This window comes from Juglans regia, chromosome 4 (genome assembly GCF_001411555.2).
Source record: "Juglans regia cultivar Chandler chromosome 4, Walnut 2.0, whole genome shotgun sequence".
Classification (NCBI taxonomy): domain Eukaryota; kingdom Viridiplantae; phylum Streptophyta; class Magnoliopsida; order Fagales; family Juglandaceae; genus Juglans; species Juglans regia.
The window spans coordinates 7339336-7363289 of record NC_049904.1 but is presented as its reverse complement, the minus strand read 5'-3'; the positions used below and the strand labels follow the sequence as shown (position 1 = coordinate 7363289).

General features: G+C 40.1%; 1 protein-coding gene and 1 long non-coding RNA gene across 2 annotated transcripts; one reads left to right on the top strand and one right to left on the bottom strand.

Moving 5' to 3' along the window:
• The first annotated feature begins 4464 nt into the window (after window positions 1–4464).
• On the top strand, window positions 4465–5232 carry LOC108984068 (UPF0481 protein At3g47200-like). The gene has a single exon (XM_018955898.2). The coding sequence runs from the start codon at window positions 4465–4467 to the stop codon at window positions 5230–5232; it is 768 nt and encodes a 255-aa protein (XP_018811443.1).
• A 1589-nt stretch (window positions 5233–6821) lies between these two features.
• On the bottom strand, window positions 6822–7522 carry LOC108984067. The gene is made up of 4 exons (XR_004801424.1): window positions 7449–7522; window positions 7201–7255; window positions 6996–7070; window positions 6822–6890 (listed from the first exon to the last, which is right to left on the bottom strand). It is a non-coding gene; the product is annotated as an uncharacterized LOC108984067 (long non-coding RNA).
• Between the last annotated feature and the right edge of the window lie 16432 nt (window positions 7523–23954).

The following is a 23954-nucleotide window of genomic DNA, read 5'->3' as shown; positions in this document are numbered from 1 at the left end:
AGTATACAATCATGTCATTCCGCATCATGTTCAAATTTATAAATTATAATTATGTATATATTATGTCATACATCTCATGTGTGTAAGACACGTAAGTTATCTTAAGTTCAAATGCAAGATAAGATTAGATCTGCTAATAAGATGACCATTCAGATGCATGGTATCAATGCAGTTCAGTTTCAGGGTGGATGTGCAAGTCACGGACTCAAGCGTGGTCCACCATAATGTGCCAGAATACTATTAGCGGCTCCCCTTGCTGCAGCGAGACGTGGGGCTGGTTCACAACCTCACACTCAGGGTTAAGTGTGTTGGCCAGCCAGATCAGTTAATTAAATCATATCAGTCAGTGAAACTTATCAGTCAGTTAATTTTAATAAATTAGTCATGCATAGCATAAATATCAGTATTAACAGTCATGAATTTTAAGCTCTCAGCATGAAAATTTTTATGAATACCTTATGTTTATTTTGTTTACGTTGTGATGGATTTCTTAATGAGTCTTCGACTCATTTTAGTTTAGTTTTCATGTTTTTAACCACACAGGTGAGAATGATGATCACGAGTAGACATGTCAGGATTAGAAGGAGCAGTTAATTTAGTTTCAGACTTTCTAGAATAAAATCTTTTTATGTCATTAAATTTTATTCAGTTATTCATTTAATACTTTTGAAAGACTTTTTATTAGACATTTTACTAGATATTGTTTTACAAAATAAATTCTAATTTTAGTTATTAAAAAAGAGATATCTTATTGAGTTTATTTTATAAAAAATATGTGACAGCCTAGGAGAAGATGGTGTTACAGTTTTCTTTCACCTGGAGTTTCTCGGCTGAGGAAGCTATGCACAAGACTTGTGTTTATTTTGTTTAAGAGGAGTTTAATCACTACCCAGAAGACTTGGTTACGCGGTTGATGAGATGATTTTGTTTATTCAAAGACGCTTCTACCTACCCTACCCTTAGATAAGGCCACGTTTGGTTACGCGGTTCAACCGGGCCTCATAAGACGTGAATGACATAGCCCTCACTTGCCCTTCACATAAATGATAAAACCCATTTCGTTCTTCCTTCAGACAGCACCCCTAGACAGCCGCACGTAACAGGTACCGATAGCGTCGTCGCCGTACGTGGTCGAGTCAACGACGGAGTTTAGCAACCCATACGGTTAACAAAAAATCTTCACAACCTCCTAACACTCCACATTCCACATTATTTTTAATTTTTATTTTTTTTCTTTTATTAAATATTTATTATATGAATAATGAATAAAAAATTTAAAATAATTTAAAAACAATAAACTCAAAAAAAAATTTAAAAAAAATATTAAAAATTTAAAAAATTTTAAAAAATGTGGAGTGTGGAGTGTGGTGGAGGTTGTGTAGCAATGCTCTCTTCTAGCAAAGAGATAAGGCCACAACAGAGCATTATTAAACTTGAAGACTGAAGTTGCCGTTTGCAAACCCCTTATAAATTCACCAACCCAATTAAATTTATCCCTTGAAATTAACATGATGATGTGCCACATTCAACAGGGTTTATCTATAATCCTACTACTCTCTTATAATTCATTTTAAATCGATTGACATAATTAAACTATTTTATTAAAAATAATCTCAATTTTATAAAATTACACTTCCTCTGCTTGATATAGAGTTGGAAAATTATTGCAGAAGAGTTATAACTTATACGTTAACCATTTTCATGTTCATATGTTCAGACTTGGTTTCCTTTGTTCAGTCATTTGGGACCCATTTGTATTAAATTATGAAGTTTTGTGAGGCTGAGTCTGTCACTTTTCTGGGTTGATGTTAGATGTGTACTCCTTTATGCAGCAAAAAGAAAAAAAGTAATTTCTGCACAAAGCCTTTCAAACTGATAAAAAAGGCTAGTGGGAATTTCAAGTGAAAAGCCTGCCCTTAAAGTTTAGTTGATTGAAACACAACTTGGTGCCATTGCATCATTCACTTGAACTCATCAAACTGCTACCTTTTCTCAGTGCCCTTAAAGGTTGTCGATTTGCTTCTCTGTAGTATATATGTTGAATATGAAGTTTGATTCTGGGTAGGAGTTATACATGTAACAATTATACAAGAATTGAGCATCTCCTTTGTCTGAACATTAAATTCTGCTCTTTGTTCATTTATCATCTTTATGAAACTAACAATGATGTTGTCTCGATTATCCAAATAGATTCACCATGTTGGGTCATAGGAAACTAATTCGTGATGACTGATTATGGCTTTTACCTTTTAATTGCAAAGGACTGTGCCCCAAAAAGATTGCAATAAATCATGAATTGCTTGAACTTGATTAATCATCTGGAGAATATTTGATTGTTCTGTTCAATAAATCCAGTCGAGCCTATTTTTAAGTCTGATCATCGAGCTTGAATTCAGCACCACGGGCTTGCAAACAAGGTTGATGGTGGGATTAGCCTCATTGCACATGCTTAAATAATTGGATTGCCAATTATATCCAAAAATGAAAAACTAAATAAAAATTCTGGGCAGACGGCCCTAAACAGACTTGTTATAGCAACATGGATGGGGCACAGTTCTAGCTAGTTCCTATATTATAATATGCTTCAGTTCTTGGTCTTGCCGAGTTTTATTATTCCAATATTTTTTTTCTTTTGATAAATAAAAATATTATATATATATCAAATACATTGAATGTATACAAGAGAACACCTTGCCCATAATAGAAAACCCCAAATAACTCAAAAAGCCCATGAAAGACAGCCCAAAATACACCAAAACGGACCCTAATTCTTGCCTCCGGTAGAACTAAAACTCTACCAAAATCCCCAACCCAACCCCTTGCTTCCAGACGTGCACTGTTGCTAGTTCCATTATAATTATTTTTGTAATATAAATACAGTATTTGGATATTTATGTTTCTATAAATCTGACTTCATAATTAATTTTTAATTTTCACAACATTGATAGTTAAGAATCTATAGCTCGAAATCAAATACCTCCTCCATCAATCTTCCGTTAAAAAACTAACCTCAAGCTTGTCGATGACATATAATTAATAGCCTGTTTCAATCTTTGATTCATGACTAACACATGCACGAGTAGTATGCTACATCCAAAATTAAATTAAATTAAAAAAAAAAAATTAAAATGATTTTAAGAAAAAGAAACTTTAAAAAATACATTATAAAATCATAAAAATATATTTAAACTATAATAATCATAAAATAAATCCAAAAGATTAATAAATATAATAAAAAATACCCTTGCTATAAATAAAAAATATAATAACAAATCTAGGCCACCAAGGCTTGGCTGGGTGGCATGTGAGGAGGTTTCTCCCTTGCTCGCCCAGTGCTGTCAGGGAGTCAACTGCCTGCCTCTTTTTGTTTTTTTGGTACTAAAATGTCTGCCAAGTTTTTTTCTTGCTTTCATGTTTTAATAAATTATTTGTTTGTTGAGTTTTTCTGGTTTAATGATTTTTTAAATTTTTTTAGTTTTCTATTTTAATAAATCTTGCTTAATTTTTTAACTTTTAGATATATTGTAAAAAAATTAGATTTTTAAGATTTTCTTATATTCTTATTTATTTATTAGTTTTATAATTTTTAGACTTTGAAATATATTTTTATGTTTTTTAGAGATTTTTTGTTATTTTTATAACATGCAAGTGGCAGTGTTCCCATTTATTTTCTATATAAAATTGACAAAAGTAATTGATTGCGAGTTCTCAAATTCTTCATTATCAACGTTGTAAAAGTTGAAAATCTTGGTTCCAATTTGTAATATGTGAGAAGTCAGATACTGATTGTGCGTTTAACCCTCTTTTAATTAACAAACATACTTCTTTGTTTAATTATATATAGTACTTGAGTATTTATAGTGAATCTAATTAGCTTAGTGAATATTTTAATTATACTTATTTATGCTTGCATCCACTTTCTCGATGTAGGGATAACTCAAATAATAAATGCCAACAAATGATAAATTTGAGCTCTGAGAGCACCCCAAGGTCACTGAGTGTAACCACCAGCAAAAGCACAAGTTGCATCTTCAAAGTCCCCCATACGTTTGTCAGCAACTCATATGATCCTTCTGTTGTCTCCATCGGGCCCTATCACCACGGCAAGCCGCAACTCAAGATGATTGAGGAGCACAAGTAGCGTTATCTCAACTCCTTACTCTGCAGAGAACCGATCAGGACCTTAGAGATCTACTTGGAAAGCACAAAGCCACTTGAAAGGATGCCATGAAATACTATTTGGAGAGCATTCAACTTGAAAGCCATGAGTTCATCGAAATGATGGTTCTTGATGGCTGCTTTATAATATAACTTCTTTGCAAGATTAAAGATCGGAAACTATTCAAGGACAATGACCCTCTGGCCACCGTTTGTTGGATATTACCATGTTTATATTGGGACTTCCTCCTGCTTGAGAATCAGATACCATTCTTTATTCTAGAAAAGTTATTTGAAATATCCAAAATGCCTAGCGAGGAGGAGTCTAGCTTGTCCTTATCCTTGCTTGCTATGCAATTCTTCAACGAAGCTACCGGATTGCAAAGACCCCATGATTTCCTATGCAGCTGGTTTCGTGATCTAAAAGGCTGGCATTTACTGGATTTGCTTCATTTAAGCTTTATACCCAAGGAAGACATAACACAAAGCAGTGGCACACCAAACCATGTCATGCACAGCTTCTCAAAGCTCCGCTGCTCGGGGATTAAGTTCAATCTGGTCCAAGCGGAAAGCTTCTTGCTTGTGAAATTCAAGAATGACGTGATTGAGATGCCTCATCTAACACTTGACAAATTCACGTGCTCTTTCTTGTCAAATTGCGTGGCATTCGAGCAGTGTCATTGCTACGTCTCCACACACTTCACCACTTATGCAACCTTCTTGGGGTGCCTCGTGGGAAGTGCCAATGATGCTGGGTACCTACGCCACCACAACATTGTGGATAATAATCTTGATAACGATCACAAGGTTGCGTGCTTCATCAACAAGATGGGCAAGGACGTGATTATTGATGGTAATTTTTATTTGTCCAAGTTGTTTGACAATGTGGATGAGTATTATAGAAATAGCTGGAACGTGCAGCAGGCGACCTTCAAACATAAGTATTTTGAGACTCCTTGGTCGTTCATTTCGGCATTAGCTGCGTTTGTGCTCTTATCGCTTGCAATTGCCCAAACTTTTTACACCATCATGGCTTACTTGCATCGGAAAGATGGGTTCCCTCGGTCAAAGTGAATGCGAAAGAAATTTGTATTTAGGAATCGTATGTAATTTTAGTTTACATCAAGTTGTTTATAGAGATATTCTGGAAGAGATGGCTCCAGTTGTAGAAAATCACCCCAACTTTGGTATTTTCTGATGCACTATATGTAAACAAGCTTGCCGCTGCTTATGAGTGCCAAATTGTTGAGGAATTCTTAACCATCAACTGAAGCTGTTTGTGGTAGATGGTAAAAAGGTTGTACTGAGTATATATGTTTTCATCCTGGTTGTTCCACGTTCTATTTCTTTTCCTTGTGTTTTGTGGTTTTGTTGTGTGGGTATAGGAGAGCCTTAAGGTGTTTGGAGTGATGTTGGTAAGATTAATGAAATTCCCCTTGGGGGAATAGTTATCGAGCAATCATTGGAAATGGGAGGGTATGGCCTTAGTTATTTGAATTGGTTTTTTGATCAGGCATGGAGGAAAGGAATGGCGCTTAAGCTGTTTGACAAAATGTCTGATGGGACTTTGGCTATTTACCTTAGCAAATAGAGTACTGTTATAATCACAAAGAGATTATACAAAAGTAATTTTATAAACTGGTGTGACTTCATATAGTCCATTAGATTTATTTTACAATAAAATGTAACTTTACAATCAAATGAATATTTTGTGCAATCTATTTGTGGCTTGAGTATTTTCCTAACAAATATGGTGTTAGCAGACCTTTCTGGTATGTAAGTGGAGCTACCATTCAGGTACCTTTTTTCGGTGTAACGGCTGTAGAGATAAAAAGAAAGACTCCTCATGCTTGTACCGTTTGAGAAATTGTTGTCAGTTGATACTTGTTGGGGAACTATTGCACACATTGTTTTCCTTGCCTATATTTTTTTTACTAATATTAGTAAAACAACAATCTTGCTCCTTGGTGAATCTGCTATTGTAAATGCACTTACTGAAGTGAACATTTATGCTGCTAGTTTTCTCATACCACCGGAGGTTATTTTGTACACAGTAGCTAGAGGACTAAAAGCAACCTTCCTGGCAAGCTATATACATTCTGTTTATAGTGCATATTATTTTAGTCATCTTTGCCTACTTGGTTTACACGGCAAGCAATGAGCTTGATAACCCCACTGTAATATGAAACCATCTAGTTGAGGTAGCAAACAAATCAAGAACATGTGAGGAGCCAGTTTCCCCATGATGGGCAATCTCGTGGCCCTGCTAGTGGGAATTACAAGGGGTCTTACTTGACAATGCTGAATTCAAAAGGACTCTTTTTTGGGATTATCATTATAGTTAGTAACTTTGGCAATGTGTTCGTTGACGATGGAATTAGGTGAGTGCCATGGCTGCCAGACCTTCATATATAAACTTTGAACAAACCAAATAATGATGGGACCTCCGGACTATCAAATAAATCAAGATCTGACACAGTTCAAAGAGAAGGAAAATGATAATCAGAAACCATACCGAATCTGCAGCTGCTTGCAATGTGACATGATCACCCCACTCATTGCTCCTAGTACAATTAAAATGAAACTGTAACGTCAGCAGATTCTTAGTCTAAAAAAAAAGTATGAGAAAGCAAGATGGGTAAAAAGTTCAATTAGTACTCGGACATCTTCTCTGAATAATCACCATATTCCATGGGAACATATCCCCCATAAATCTCTGGATGAGACCTTAGCTGATGATAACAAACCATAAAAGTAAATGATACATCAAGATACATATGAGCTCTAAGAAAATTCAAATTGAATCAGGAAAAAGTAGCTATTCCATAAAAACAAACCTGATTCACAACTTGTTGCCTAACAAATTGGTGATTGTCAGGTGTGCTATATAATTGATCTGATAAAGCACGAAACTGGGAAAATAAACCATTACAAAGCAAGTAGTATTCAACAAATATTACAACTAAAGCATGGTGTATAAATTACGAACTCATAGATCCCTACGAGAATTGTTAGGATGCTTAAGGATAAGGATAAACTAACCTGACAATTACCATCTCCTTGAACCTTGTGCTCTACAAAGTCGTACATCTGCAATCTGAGTACAAGGCACAAAAAGCAGCATCAACTATCAAGCCGTTGAGAGGAGAAAAACTATCAAGCTCTACTCTAAAACAAATAAACAGCAGAACTGAGGAGGGGGAGAGAGAGAAGATTATCTTCCAAGAGAGAGAGGAAATGGTAAGAAAGATTATAAATTTAACAAGAAAATACTACACTTAGGACAATACCTGTCCATAAGCCTCTGATGATCTGAAGTTACTTCATCAATTGAAGGAATTTCTCCATTAATTCTAGGAACATGCTGTAAAACATAAAGAAAGTTAAGTGTGACACCTACAACACTTATACATCCATCATAAAGTTCCCAACTCTTGAAAACTATAACATAATTTAAGACCTAATTTGCAATCAAAGTACATATCAATACTCGTCAAATTCTTGCTGAGTAAAAGCAAATTTTTATAAGAGACAGAACTCAAAACCTCTAGAGGGCCTCGTTTGTTTTCAGAAAACATCTCATCTTATCTCATCTAATCATTACAATTTTCCCAACTTCCAATACAAAATAAAATAAATAATTCAACTTTTTCAAATTTCAAAACAAAAATAATATTAAGAAATATATTTTAACAATACTTTATTCAACTTTTTAACTTTAATCTCATCTCATTTCTGAAAACAAACGAGCCAATGTCTAGGCTCAACAGGTACACAATGGAATTGAGAAATATGGTAGTTCTTAAATTATAAGTGTGACACCCTGCTTCCCAAAAAGACATTTTAAAAATTTCAGGGAGTCGGTGTGCTACTACTAAACTTAAACTTAAAAGCTTTTTTTTTTTTTTTACAAAGCACCAGATGCGAAAGATTTCCATAAATAAACAAACTTCAATAAATACTGAAAATCCAAAATAAAGTCTGCGGAAGCACTTTTTTTTTTAAAAAATATGAAAGTCTCATATGCTTATCAAAATAATTTATTTAAACCTTAAATCATAAAACTAATCACAGCTTAATTTGTCTAGGCCTCTATCTCGCCTCCCTAGGTCAAGTCCTATCCTGAAGACTCATCCTCATAAATATCATCACTTGGGTGGTTTAAAAACATAAAAATATACAAATGAGTCGAATACTCAATAAGCAACACATCATACAGTAAACATAATAAACATAAGGTTTCTAGAAAAACGTGCATATTCATAAATATATACATAAATAACATGAGTATGAACATTAACTTATATTTCACTTATCATAGGTCGTTACCCACTGTTGACCCCCGTGAGTTAGGGTTAGCGAATCTAAATAGATTCTGATTCCACCCGTGGCCGCGGGTTGTGGAATCCATATATAAGGAAGACATACTGGGTGCACTACCAGCATGCACGACCTGGCAATACAATATGCCCATAACATAGGTACTGTCTTCATATCATAACATAGGTCGTTACATATCTTATCATAATCATACTTACATACTTGTCATTTCATTGATTTCAAAAGAAATCACATATATATTTGTCATATTATATCATAGATTTCAAAAGAAATCACATACATACTTGTCATATCATATCATAGATTTTAAATGAAATCGCATTCTTTCATAAGTGTCGTGATACATGTTTTCTCACACTAATTCATGAATTTTCATAAATAATTTTATGAAATAACTCTTACATAAAATCATGACTTTTCATAAATAATTTTATGCATAACTCTCATATAAAATCATGCATTTTATAAATAATTTTATGAAATAACTCTCACATAAAATCATGTATGACTTTCCATAATTATTTTAATGCATAAATCTTCACATAAAATCATGATTTAGGTACGTAAAAAAGGGCTTCCAATGGAGGGCATACATGCATCATATTTTTATAAAAAAGAATATGCCGTTTACCGTACATACGTGTAAGAGTATGATCATGCTATTTACCTTGCAATGCTAATCTACTATTTTCTGCACGTAATCGATCACCTATAAAAATAAACACATAATTTGCATAAATTTCTAATTAAATAGGAGATTTTATTGAAAATCTAAACTATTAAAAGTATCCTATATTTTCTAAACCTAAAATCTTCCTAACACTGAATTATTCTAAACTGTTAATCTTTGTAACAAAAAGACTTAAAATCGTAGATAAGAGCCCACGTAAACATTAAAGCTCAATATAAAATATAAGTTCAATACGTATACTGTTTGGCGTATAACTAAGGGACAAATATGTAATTAAAATAAAAGTCTGCCCTTCTGTAATTGTAACCGACATAAGGCCTAGTAATTTATATTAACAGCAGACGTATTTTCTTGAGGAAAATACAAGCCATGCGATATCCTTATCGAGAGAGGAAGCACGGGATGAAGCGGGGGTTGAGGAGAGGGTGGCGAGTGCGGTGATAGAGCTCTAAGAGAGAGATTGAGAGACAGAGAGAGGCGAAAAGTGAGAGAGTGTTTATGGGGAGCTGAGATGTCGAGAGACTATGCATGGAGAGGGTCGGCATGAACTTACTGAGCAAGGGTGGCGGCTTGTTGTGGAGTGCGGTGTCGGGCGGCAGTCTCTGAGTAGTGCAATGACGACGTATAGGGGGTTGGTGCCATGGGCTGGCTGGGCTATGACTCACGGTAGGGAGAAAAATCTGCTACTCTTTGTAATGCCCGTCCTTGTGGTGGGACCTTTTCCAAAATATTTTTATAAAAGGACGACGGGAATTACCATCCTATTTAAAACTTTTCACTTGCATACCCAGGGTGCGAGACTCCACCTTTATAAATTAAAATGTGCTCTGACAATAAAAGAGGGTTACAGCGGAAAACATAAATCTTATAATAAAAAGGCCTCTTGTTCGTTTAAAACTCATGTCTAGACTTCCGTGCTCTTCCCCATGGGTCGTGTCCGTCCTGATCATGCAGTTCCTGTGGGGGGAGGGACATGCATAAAAACTAAAATGAGTCAAAGACTCGTAAGCATTACTTCATATAGTTAAAATATAACAAACATAGGTTTTCATTCATGCATTCATCACTCGTACATACTATTACGTGCATGCATACGTGTCATACGTGCGTTCGTTTGAAAACTTCATTGGACGGGGTTTTTCTCTTTTAAACATGGGCATCCTTTTCGTAAAACGTTTCTCCCGTCAGTGCCTTCATTTCTTCAAGAGTTCGTGCATGTTTACGTGCATGCATGTGTTCTTTTGAAAACGTCATTGGACGGGGCTTTTCTTTTTAAAAGGCTTTCCTTTCTTTAAAACGTGTCCCCCGTCAGTGCCTTCATTTCTTAAAGGTTCGTGCATTCTTGCGTTCGTACATACATGCATACATCCATTCATTCTTATCACTTTCATAGGCCAGTACACACTGTTACGTCCCGTGTTTGGGGTTAGCGATCTTCCTTTTTAAAAGAGAAAAATCCCGTCCACTGAAGTTTTCAAACGAATGCACGTAAGCACGTAAGCACGTATGCATGCACGTAATAGTATGTATGAGTGATGAATGCATGAATGAAAACCTATGTTATTATATTTTAACTGTATGAAGTAATGCTTACGAGTCTTCGACTTGCACCTTATGGAGTACATCCCATGCGTACTCTCTTCTCACATGCTACGCCACATCATCACTATGGCGTACCCGTCATATAGTACATCACTCCATCACATGGAGTACATTCCACTTGTACTCCCTTTACATACGCTCCATCACCACTATGGCATACCCGCCATATGGTGCATCACTAAATCACATGGAGTACACTCCTTGTGTACTCCATCCACATGCATTACGCCACATCACCACTATGGCATACACGCCATATGGTGCATCTCACCATCACATGGAGTGCATTCCACTTGTACTCCCCACATATACAATACGCCACATCACCATTATGGCATATCCGACACATGATGCGTCACTCCACTACATGGAATACACTCCTGCATATACTCCATGCACGTTACGCCACATCACCACTATGGCATACACGCCATATGGTGCATCATCCACCACATAGAGTACATTCCACATATACTCCCCACATATACCATACCCCACAGAGTATACTTATCGTGTACTCCCTTCATACACACTACGGCACATCACCATTATGGCATATCTGCCATATGGTGCATCACTCCACAACATGGAGTACACTCCACGTGTACTCCTTTTACACGCACTACACCACTGAGTACACTCCATTCGTACTTATCCCATTCCACAATACGCCAGGAGGGTATATTTTACATATACTCTTCTTAACTCACATTATCCACACACACACAGAGTACACTCAGCGTGTACTATTCCCATTCCATACATATACCATGCCACCATTACAACACAGTCCTCAACACTTCCCATCTACACCCAACACATCACAGCACACAACACGGCACAATACATCTCCATATAACACATATATGCCCAACACTTCACTACATAGAATGCCCAACAATTCGTCACACAGCACCACATCACAATACCACAACTCCATTAATACTAATAGCACAGTCCACAACCTAGTCAACTAATCAATATCTAACATAAATACGAGGGATAGAGGGTTATACCATAGACGGGATAACTCGTACGTTGCTCATTGATCGTCACAGCTAATGATGTCGGAAGAGTCGTACGTGGAAGCTAACCCACGTACGTTAACTGTTTAGGCGTTTGGATAGCTAGGTGTGGTCTTGGAAGGGCTAGTGGTGGCCTTATGATGGTGGTAAAGAGCATAACACGGTGGATCTAGCCATGTGCAGTGGCGGTCAATCACACGCAGTGACTGTCCATCACGTGCAGTGGTTACCCACCACATAAAGTGGTGGTTTGGACCTAGGGCTCAGCTAAGGGAGGTGCGGTGGATCTCGTGGTGGCATCGAGGTGGTGCCACGGTGGCGGATTTGGCCATACCGTGGAGGAGAAGCCGTGGGAGAGTGAGAGAGAGTGTGCTTTCGTGGGTGGCAGATCGGGGCCATGGGAGGTTGGGTTGGCTTGGTGGCGGCCTGAGGAGGCTGGAGGTGGTGGTTACCAGCCGTGGGTGGTGGTGCACGGTGGTGCAAGTGCATGCAATCCGTGCATGCGTGAGGGGGAAACCCGTGTGGTGGAGAGAGGCTATGGGCCATGGGTCATGTGGGGGAGGAAGGGGGAGGAAGAGGGAGGTCCATGGTGGTGCTTGGTGGTCATGGGTGCCACATACGGCGGCGCTAGAGGCCGCGCACGGTGAAGCCTTGCGTGGGTCTCCTTGTGTGTGAGTGTGTGCGACGGAGGGAAGGTGGCTGCATGGGAGGTGCCGAGTTCGCTGGGGAGTGGTGGCCTGTGGCAGAGGAAGTTGCTGAGGGAGTGGTGGCGTCGTTGGGTCGCACACGGACACCAAGCCCGTTCGGGCTTTACACTTCCAGCGGAGAGGAAGAGGGAGCGTGAGGGAGAGGGGCTAGGCTAGGGAGGCTCGCCAGCGTGAGGTGGAGCTGGTGGTGCCGGCGGTGAGGACTGGCGATGCACGGCGGCGCCAGGCTTCGGCGTGGAGAGGGAGTCCACGTACTGCGTACGCTTGGGAGAGGGAGGAGAGAAAGAGGGCCGGGGAAAAGTGAGGAAGAAAGAGAGGGGGTCTTGGTATTTAACTCAGTCCCTTCATCTGGGGATCTACGCAACGATCTAACAACGAGGGATTTAAAACACCGATTTGAAAACACGTAAAACATTAACTTAATTAAAAGCGCTTAGAGGAATTAAGGTAAATATTATTTTAAACTCACTTTAGTTTATAAAATAATATTCTTCATCATTAATAAAATGATGAAGTCTCACTTAACATATTTAAAAGGATTAAACCCTTTAATTAATAAAAGTTCTCAACATAATTTAAATCTCATAATATCTTAAATAATTGAAATCATTTTAATAATAATCTTAAAATGATTTCCAGCAATTATAATATTTTTGGAGCTCTTCAAGAATATTATGATTGTCATATTTAAGATCAAATCTTAATTCAATAATAATGGAAATACTCCTTATAAATATTTCCAGCATATTTAAAACACTGGGCGTGCCATAGAAGTCACACGATATCGTTCGAGACACGCCATCATGGTTCGGCACGCATGACGAGTCTCACAGTCGCTAGATAGAAGGGGCAGACAATTTATAAAAATCTCTGCCCAATCTCTGCCCTTGGGATTTGTTTACGTCATAAAGACGGAACATACGTGAGAAAGAAGAAGCGTACGTAAAAAGGAAGGAGCAGGGTATTACACTCTTGGTGGCACATCCTCCCACGCCTGAGTCTTGCATCACCATCCCTCGTTGCCAGTCCAATTTTGCCACACGTCTAGCATAGCACACAACCTCCACCTTCGACTGCACCACCACCCTTTTCCCCCAAGTCGTGTGCCCCATTTCCTGGTTTCAACCCACTACCTCTACTTTCGAGCCCGTTTTGGCCATGGAAATTGCACGCTGCCGCCGATGGACTCTCATCACATGCCACGCGTGCATTGCTTGCAGAGCCCATTCGTGCGTTGCTCGCAGAGCCCACGCTGTCCCTTACCCCCAATCACAGCCTCTGCTGCTGCTGTCGAGAACCATCCCTAGGCCTATAAATAGGTTGAGCTCCTTATTCCTCAAACCATCCCTCAATTAGCTTTTTCCTCTCTCAAAACTGAGTTTTAGCATTTCTCCACCCTTGAATCTACATCCCGAAGCCTTTATGAGTAGTTTTGCCCTAGCGCTGTGGCGAGCCACTGCCCCTAGCTGCCTTTCGGTGGCCGCGCAACCACCCCTGAGTACCCCACTTCCCTTTCCTGCCGTCCTCTTCTCTGGGTTCCACCCAAACTATGAGTTAGAGCCACCTCAGTCATTGCCCCGCCTTGCTCTGCCACACCACACTGTGGAAACCCTCTCCTCCACCCATTAGCACTCCAGATCTGCTACCGATTTGAGAGAAATCTCATCGGTAGCCCTCTGTCCCTCCAGATCCACCTCCGCCACCTTACTCCTCTACTCTTGGCGCCACCTCAGTAAGTCTTCTGCTCCTTGTATTTTTAATTTTTAGGCTGTGTTCTAATTTAACTCAATCGTCTTTGTCCATCCGCACAGAGACGCGTGCACTCTTTCAATCACGGGACATCGTAAACCATCACGCGCAATCATCCAGAATAATTGTCTTCCACATAATAAGTAACTCTCAAGCGCGACTCTTGAATTTCTAACGTGAAATTATCACTAACTTTGCTTCAGTCTAGTTGTGTTTGAGAAGGGCCTTAGGCCTAGGGAAGTTTTGGGAATATTTGATGTAGTTGTTGTCAGAATTTGGGTCTAGGGCCTGATGGAGGATGAGAAACACTTGTAGTTGGGGTTTGTGAAACTGTGGATTTGTCATTGTTGTGTTGTTATGTGTGACTGTTGTGTGCTATGCCATGCCATCCAATAAACTGCCCATCATGCATCTGCATATTACTATTATTGATATCTGCCATAGTTTATTCAACTGTGCCATGTTATATGCTATTGCCATGTTATATGCCATGCTGATAAAATTGAAAACTAGGTTTTCGTATCTTGGTAATATTTTTATGGGTGCGTGCATATCATGACCCCAAGCCGAGATGGGGTATTATCTTGGTGCAGTTCCTTTGGTCACTCGGGAGTGTAATAAATTGAGTGAACGGACTCAGACGAGATGATAACGCTCTCATGTCGACTCCGTAGCCTCTCTGTTGGCAGGGGATAGAGGATGCCTAGTCATGTACGCGCCGGGCACGGAGCTGGGCATCGCTCGTTACAAAGTCACATGCATGGTCATTACCCGTGGTGTGGCGAAAGGAGCTAGGGTGTGCTCATGGTTCACATGGGAGATCATGGTGCATGTGTAATAAATGGATGTGTTTTTGGGTACAAAGGAGTTTTTGACGTGAGTGGTTCTAATAAATGCATTTTGGGGATGGTTGTAAAAATGGATATTTTTTTTTGGTTTATGCTTCCATGACTTTTGTGCATTGGTTGTTTGTATAATTTCATGCTTGAATCTCTTGGTTGTCGCTTTGCTGATTTATTTACTGAGATTGTGAAATCTCATTGTGGTATTCCTACCTACAGTTCCGTTTCATGGAATTGTAGACTTTGATGCAGAGGATGGGTATGAGCAGGAGGGACCAGCTCCACCTAAGGAGTGATGGCTTGGGACTTTACCTGTTATTTATTGTTAGACCTTTTGTAACGCTCGTCTTTGTGGTGGGACTTTTTATAAAATATTTTTAGAAAGGATGACGGGAATTACTGTTCCCTTTAAAACTTTTCACTTGCATACCCAGGGTGCAAGACTCTACGTTTATAAAATAAAATGTGCTTTGGTAATAAAAGAGGTTTACAGCGAAAAACATTGATTTTACAATAAAAAGGCCTCTCTTACATTTAAAACTCATGCCTAGACTTCCGTGCTCTTCCCCATGGACTGTGTTCGTCCTGACCGTTTAGGTCCCGTGGGGGGAGGGGCATACATAAAACTAAAATGAGTCGAAGACTTGTAAGCATTACTTCATACAGTTAAAATATAGCAACATAGGTTTTTATTCATGCATTCATCATTCGTACATACTTTTACGTGCATGCATACGTGTCGTGCGTACGTTCCTTTGAAAACGTCATTGGATAGGGTTTAGCTTTTAAACATGGGCTTTCTTTTTGTAAAACGTTTCTCCCGTCAGTGCCTTTATTTTTTCAAGAGTTCGTGCTCTCGTGCATTCGTGCATTCATGCATTCGTGCATACATTCTTTCTTATCACTTTCATAGGCCGGTACACACTGTTACGCCTCGTGTGTTAGGGTTAGCGGCCCTGTGGCCAATGGATTCGCCCGTGGCCTCGGGTTGGAATGTCATTCCGTTAGGGTGTAGCACTTGGTGCACTACTACCCGACATTGCAATCTGCCCATTCATTCATTGGGTACCCCTTATCATTCATTCATATGGCCGTTACGTATTTTTATACATTTCATGCTTTCATTCATTCCTTCATTCATTCATGGCAACTCGAAAGAGCTGGAGCTTTCATTCTTTTCTTATCTTTCATTTACATGTCATTTCATGAGAAAACGTTCATTTCATGGAAAAGCATCGTGTAAAACATGGGCTCGAACTTTGTCTCTCACGGCATCCATAAGTACCACCTTGAACGTCGTCTTTCGTTGGAGTCACGAGAGTCATCTCGTGGCATCCGTGAAAGCGTCGGTTCATAAGGTCCGTGAAAGCCTCGGTTCTCATGTCTTTCTTTGCCTTTCGTGAGAAAACATTCATTTTCGTGAGAAAATATCGTTTCATGAGAAAATCATGGTTTTATGATCGAGAAATGTCAGTTCATTGATTTTATTAGAAAATACATACAATAGATACGCCGTATAGTCATCCATTCACATGCGTACAATTAATACTTTGGGTGCATGAAAAGGGGCTGCTAAGGAGGGGCCGTTACGTACTTATACGTTTGAACACTTAGCTTTCTCTTCCTTAAAACGTCTTTCGTTTCTTTTCTTAAAGCGTCTTAAAGGAAAAGCGTTTCTTGTATATTGGAAAACTCTAGAAGAGTATGAACGTAACTATTACCTGGACTCCATGCTACTTGCATATCATGTAGTCCATTCATGTGGTTGTCAGATGGCAACCTACATGCATACACATACCTTAACGTCATTCTCTATCTAGTACATAAGCAACTTAAACTTAGAAAGCATAAGCCACACTTCACTTGGAATACTCTCCTTCTATCCCGTGTTCTTACGTGTTCCTTACCAAATTAAAACCTTCGGAGACCCATTACGATCACCCCATCTTCCAACTCAAGGTCTTGCCTCTAGTGCTTATTCACTAAAGTAAACCCATGATTCACCTTAGGATTAAGACACTAAGACCTCTGTCTCATTCTTCTCATTAACCACGTTCCGACACATGACTCAGACCAACTAAGTCATGCATCCCTTCCTTAAACAGTCCACTCGTCACTTTCTTCATGCATCTTAGCCCATTCTAACCCTCATTCTCATCCATACAAACCACAAGGTTCTAAGCCAACTTTGAGCCTTAAGTACCGCGCAACTATACTCAGGATAGATTACCCATTACATATGGTGAATCCGTCCAGCACATGTGTCTCACCATGTTACACATGTACTCTACCCCTTATCACCTAAGATCAACATATATAACACGTTGATCACCAGCTTGGAGGGACAAAGGCCATACTCTGATGCCAACATTCTCTTAACGCGGCTAGCATGACTCCTCATGCTACCCGTCCCTTTGACAGATCATCCCAACACTTAACACGACAATACTCCATTTATAACCACATCTTATGTCACGTCATATAGCTTGAGACTATTCCCAAGCTACACCGTGACCTTGTCGCGTTACCCAACATTTTGGTACATAAATTCCTAACTCATCATGAGTACGATTCCACATGTACTCCCAACACATTGTGACATCTTGTCACGTTCCCATTACACCATTCATACCCTATCACTTCATCACATGGCAAGCACGACTGTCAATAATGACGTCACGAGGTGACGTTGCCCAGTCATGCTTCCGCTGTGTACTCTTACACTTATTCCGCTACTTCATCCATATTCCCAGTCGTAAGTCCAACACGGTGACACTTGTCACCGTAGACTACAGGCTACACCATAATTACTCCGGGACACTGTTCCACAATTCCCGACACTACTCATCACTTTCCACGCCCATCAATCACACAACCATCCTTATCATTGCGACACGCCACACGGCATATTGCTGCACCTCATGGAGTACATCCCATACGTACTCTCTTCTCACATGCTATGCCATATCATCACTATGGTGTACCCGCCATATAGTACATCACTTCACCACACAGAGTACACTCAACGTGTACTCGTCCCACTCCACATACACCACATCACCATTATGGCATACAGCCATATGGTACATCAATCCGCCATACGGAGTACATTCCACATGTACTCCCTTCATACACATCATGCTACATCACCATTATGGCATATCCGCCACATGGTGCATTGTTCCACTACATGGAGTACAATTCTCATGTACTCCCTTCATACACGTTACACCACACAGAGTACACTCAGCGTATACTCTTCAAGTTGTGCATACACCACGCCACATCCCCATTATGACATACACACCATATGGTACATCAATCCACCATACGGAGTACATTCCACATGTACTCCCTTCATACTCATCACGCTAAATAAAGTACACTCAGTGTGTACTCTTCCTATTCCACGTACACCATGCCACATCACCATTATGACATACACACCACGCCACATCACCATTATGGCATATCCACCACATGGTGCATCGTTCCACTACATGGAGTACACTTATCGTGTACTCCCTTCATACACACTACGCCACATCACCATTATGGCATGTCCGCAGTATGGTGCATCAATCCGTCACATGGAGTACATTCCACATGTACTCCCTTCATATATCACACACCACACAGAGTACATTCAACGTGTACTCGTCCCATTCCACATACACCACATCACCATTATGGCATACAGCCATATGGTGCATTACTCCGCCACATGGAGTACACTGCACGTATACTCCCTTTTACACACGCCACATCACCACTATGGCGTACATGCCATATGGTGCATCAATCCACCACATAGAGTACACTCCACGTGTACTCCTTTTACATGCACTACTCCACAGAGTACACTCCACTTGTACTCATCCCGTTCCACAGTATACCAGGAGGGTGTATTTTACATATACTCTTCTTGTTTCACACTACGCCACATACAGAGTACACACAACGTGTACTGTTCCCATTCCACTTGTCACGTCACCAATACAGCACATATTCCCCAACCACACTACATGCCACAGTCCACAACACTTCTCATCTACACCCAACACATCACAGCGCACTACACGGCACAATGCACCTCCATACAACATAGATATGCCCAACACTTCGTTACACAACACCACATCACAATACCACAACTCCACAATACCAACAGCACAGTCCACAACCTAGTCAACTAATCAATATCTAACATAAATACGAGGGATAAAGAGTTATACCATCGACAAGATAACCTGTGCGTTGCTCGTTGACCGTCACGTTGAAGACGTCGGAGGGGTCGTATGTGGTGGCTAAACCACGTACGGTGACTGTTTAGGCGTTTGGATAGCTAGGTGTGGTCTTGGAGGGGCTCGTGGTGGCCTTGTGATGGTGGCAAGGAGCGTAACACAGCGGATCTAGCAGTGTACAGTGGCTGTCCATCGCGTGCAGTGACTATCCACCACTCAAAGTGGTGGTTTAGACCTAGGGTTGGACTGAGGGGTTGCTGGTGGAGCTCGTGGTGGCACTGGGCTGGTGCCACAGTGGCTCTTGGCGGAGGACCGGGACGCACGGTGGAGGAGAAGCCGTGGGAGAGTGAGAGAGAGTGTGTATGCACGGGTGGTAGATCGGAGCTAATGGCGGTTGGGATAGTTCGGTGGTGGCCTAAGGAGGCTGGAGGTGGTGGTCATCTGTCTTGGGTGGCGGTGCACGGCGGTGGAGGGTGTGCAACCCATGCATGTGAAGAGAGCAAGCCCGTGCGGTGGAGAAGTGCTTCTGGCCATGGGTCACATGGAGGAGGAAGGGGGAGGGAAGGGGAGGTCCATGGTAGTGCTTGGTGGCCGTGGGTGCCGCGTAAGGCGATGCTAGAGGTCGCGCACAGTGAAGCCGTGCGTGGGTCTCTTGTGCGTGTGACGGGGAAGGTGACTGAATGCGAGGGGCTGAGCTTGCTGGAGGGTGATGACCGGTGGAAGAGGAAGCTACTGTAGCAGTGGTGGCGTCGAAGGACGGCGCACGGCGGCGAAGTAAGCACTAGGCCTGTTCGGGCTGTGCACTTCCGAAAGGGAGAAAGGGAGAGCGTGAGAGAGAGGGGTTGGGCTAGGGAGGCTCGCTGGTGTGAGGTGGAGCTGGTGGTGCCGGCGGTGAGGGATGGCGACACACGGCGGCACCAGGCTGAGCTATGGAACCGTTCGGGAGAGAGGGAAGCTACGTAATGCATACGCTAGGGAGAGGGAGGAGAGAGAGAGAGCTGAGGGAAAAGTGAGGGGGTCTGGGTATTTAACCCAGTCTCTTCGTCTGGGAATCCACGTAATGATCTAACGATGGATCTCAAACACTGATTCAAAATGCATTAACTATTAACTTAATTAAAAGCACTTAGAGGAATTAAGGTAGAATATTATTTTAAACTAACTTTAGTATTATTTATCATTCATCATTAATAAAATGATGAAGTCTCACTTAACATATTAAAGAGAGTAAAATCATTTAATTAATAAAAGCTTTCAACATAATTTAAATACCATAATATCTTAAATAGTTGAAATCATTTTAATAAAGATATTAAAATAATTTCGGGCAATTATAATATTTTTTGGAGCTCTTCAAGAATATTATAATTGTCGTATTGAAAATCAAGTTTAGTTTAACAACACTGGAAATACTCTTTATAAATATTTTTAGCACATTTAAAACACTGGGCGTGCCCTAGAAGTCGCACGATATCTTTAAAGACACGCCGTCGGGGTTCAGCACCCTTGACAAGTCTTGCAGTCGCTAGAGAGAAAGGGCAGACGGTTTACATAATTTCCGTCCTCAACACTTGCTTACGTAAGAAGGAAGGAAATCTTACGTCAAAAAGAGAGAAGCTTACGTGTAATAACCGGGCTTAGGCCCAGCCCTTATTTTGGTCAGGAGGCACGAAGCCCAGCCAGTTTGAGAAGCCCAGCCCACGAGCATCTGTGTTAGTCAAACGGCGTCGTTTGGAGAGGGATTTATTTTCCTTTCTGCCGTGCACTGTTCTTCTTCCTCGTTGAGTCCCCTTTTGCGTCCGCGAGTTCCCCATTTTCTCTCGTGCAACTGCTTCACACGCCCACGCCCCACGATTTTATCTGCTGCGGTTCCACACGAGTGTCTTTCTCATCACTTTTCCGAGTTAATCAGATCCTCTCTTGCGCGATTTGGTGTTTTCACCTTGGCTGGTATTTCTGGGCTGGCGTTTTCGGATTTTTCCGTGGGTCTCAGCTTTCTAGTTCTTCGAAGGTGAGCCATCGTCTCTCTCTCGTTCTATGTTTTTTTTTTCTTTTCGGGCTTCACCGTGCGCAACTCAAGCTTTTGGAACTGCAATTTATTTACTTTTTTTTTTCTTTTCACTGCAGTGTCGTTCGGTCTCTTGAACAAGGTTTGGTATTTTTCTTTTTCCTTCAATCCGGATTTATCACTTTCTATTCCCTGTTTTACTGGTTTTAATCGCATGGCTTATCTCCTTTTGGTGCTGCTGGGTTTGATCACACGCACATACTCAGATTCTCAAACTTTCCTTGTGCAGGCCACTTTCTCTTTCACTAGGGATTTATGTGAACATTTTTGGACGTGAATTTGCAGTGACCCATTCTAAGTGGTTTGGAGTTTTGGGATTTTTTTTTCCTCTTGGGGTATGTTCCCCGAAGCTTTTGGTAGCTTTTGAATGATAGGTTGGACTGTGAAATGTAATGGAGTTACTGTTTTAGTGGTGGTTGAGTGTGGTGGAGATTTTATATTGAGGAGTATGATTTTTGGATGGATTTGTGAGACTGTTTTGGACTATTATTTGAGACTTTTTGATATAAAATGATGGCTGTTTTGGGTTATAAATGTGAATGATTTGAAGAGAAGGTTGTTCGGGTTTAATTGTTAGATAGTTATGGAGTTGTGAAGGGACTGTTTTGATTTATTATTCAATAAATAGCAGTCTACTAGATTGGTTATTAAATATTGGATATATGTTCTTTTTGTTTAGGTGGTGTTACTATTAGAGTTCCGGCTCAAGGTGTTGATAATACGAAGAGGTTGACTTTGAAAATAAACGTGTTTGTTTTTTAAAAGAAATGAGTTGAAAACAACCTCAGATGTTTATTCTGCATATGCATAAATTCAATATACGAGAAAGTGTTTTCTGTCATGACTGGTGTAGACATGAGCTAGTTTTGTGCACTTTGTTTCTGAACTATGTAAAAGAGCGAATAAAGAATTCTAAAAGTTTTGTTATGAACAAATGAGAATATTTTGTTTATGTTTATCTCGAACATGTGAAATGATCTGAAGCCTTTCAGTGTTTTGTTTTGATATGATGTGTCATCTGAAAACCTTGACATGAAGTTCTAATTCTGTATATGGTTGTAATCGGATTTTCGATGAAATCCGTTCTGTTTCTGTTAAGGCCCAGCCACGGGTATAATGGTGGTTTATAACCCTACCACGGGGGTGAAACATGGTATACGGCCCAGCCACGGGTATAATGGTGGTTTATAACCCTACCACGGGGGTGAAACATGGAATATGGCCCAGCCACGGGTATAATGGTGGTTTATAACCCTACCACGGGGGTTAAATATGGTATTGTCCCGATGTGTTTATTAAATGAAGATAAGATTATAATGTTTCAGTTTAGAAATGCCAACAGATTCTATTTTTGGAATAAGTTTATTTTTCTGAAAACTTCACTCTAATGTTTTTGTAAAAGTTTTGTTTCTGCATTTTGAAAGTAAATGTTTTGTTCGGCTTATCAAATGTTATAAATGCTCATGTTTACATGCTAGTATATGCTCTTTGCTTGCTGAGTTGTTGATAACTCACCCCGTTAATCTTCATAATATTTCAGATGACATCGATGGTTTAGCTGAGGATCAGTATTAGAGTCTATGGAGAAGATTAGCACTGATTTGTGGTTGGGTATCTCATGTTACTAGTGTTGGTGTTAGAGACTAATTATTTTTCTTAAGTTGCTTCAATGGATTTAGACGGTTTATGGAGATTTATGTTAATGTTTTATTATTTCTAGTTGTTAATTGAGACATGAAGAAGAGTTGATTTTATTTGGGTTATTTGGATTGAATATTGGATAAATGAACTTATTTGATTTATTTAATTGAAGTATTTACGTTCGATTTGAGTTTTGGGAAAATTGATATATTATTGATTTTGGGAGTACTCTAGCCTTGTTAGAGCTGATTATCAGGTTTTATGAGTTAACTCTCCAGACCCTCGGGGTCGGGGCGTTACATTACGTATGAAGGAAGGAGCGGGGTATTACACCTTTGTATTCATTTCCTTTATTTCATCCAGATGACTGTATTAACCTCTTGGAGGACTTTGTTTCGGGTTGTATTGTTTTTAAAATTTCTGATACTTAATTTTTTACTGCCTTATATTTTTTTCTGCCGTGTTATTTATGTTGTACACATTTCGAATGTTTTCACACACTTGCACATGGCGATGGGGTGTATGATATGTGTGGTCATCATCCCAGTGCCTCCTCAGATTCGTATCATCATCAAGCTTTCTTATTGGATTCTTACTGAACGACAGTAAGCACCAGCCCTTTCATGCTCTCTCTTCTATTTTTCTTTGTCCTTCAGTGCCCCCTCACTAATTTTTGTCTCAGTGCATCGCCGCCTCTATTCGTGGGCTCCATTGCCAATGTCGTTGCTCCTATCCCACACCGATGAGTCTCTTCAATATTTATTTTGGCTTCTCTATTCCTAAGTTGTTTGCTACCTTTCATTTGTTCTCACACTCTCAAAATCTAAGATTGTCCCATTTGTTAGTGTCAGACCATTGGGAGTCGTGGCATTGGATAGCCCCTATT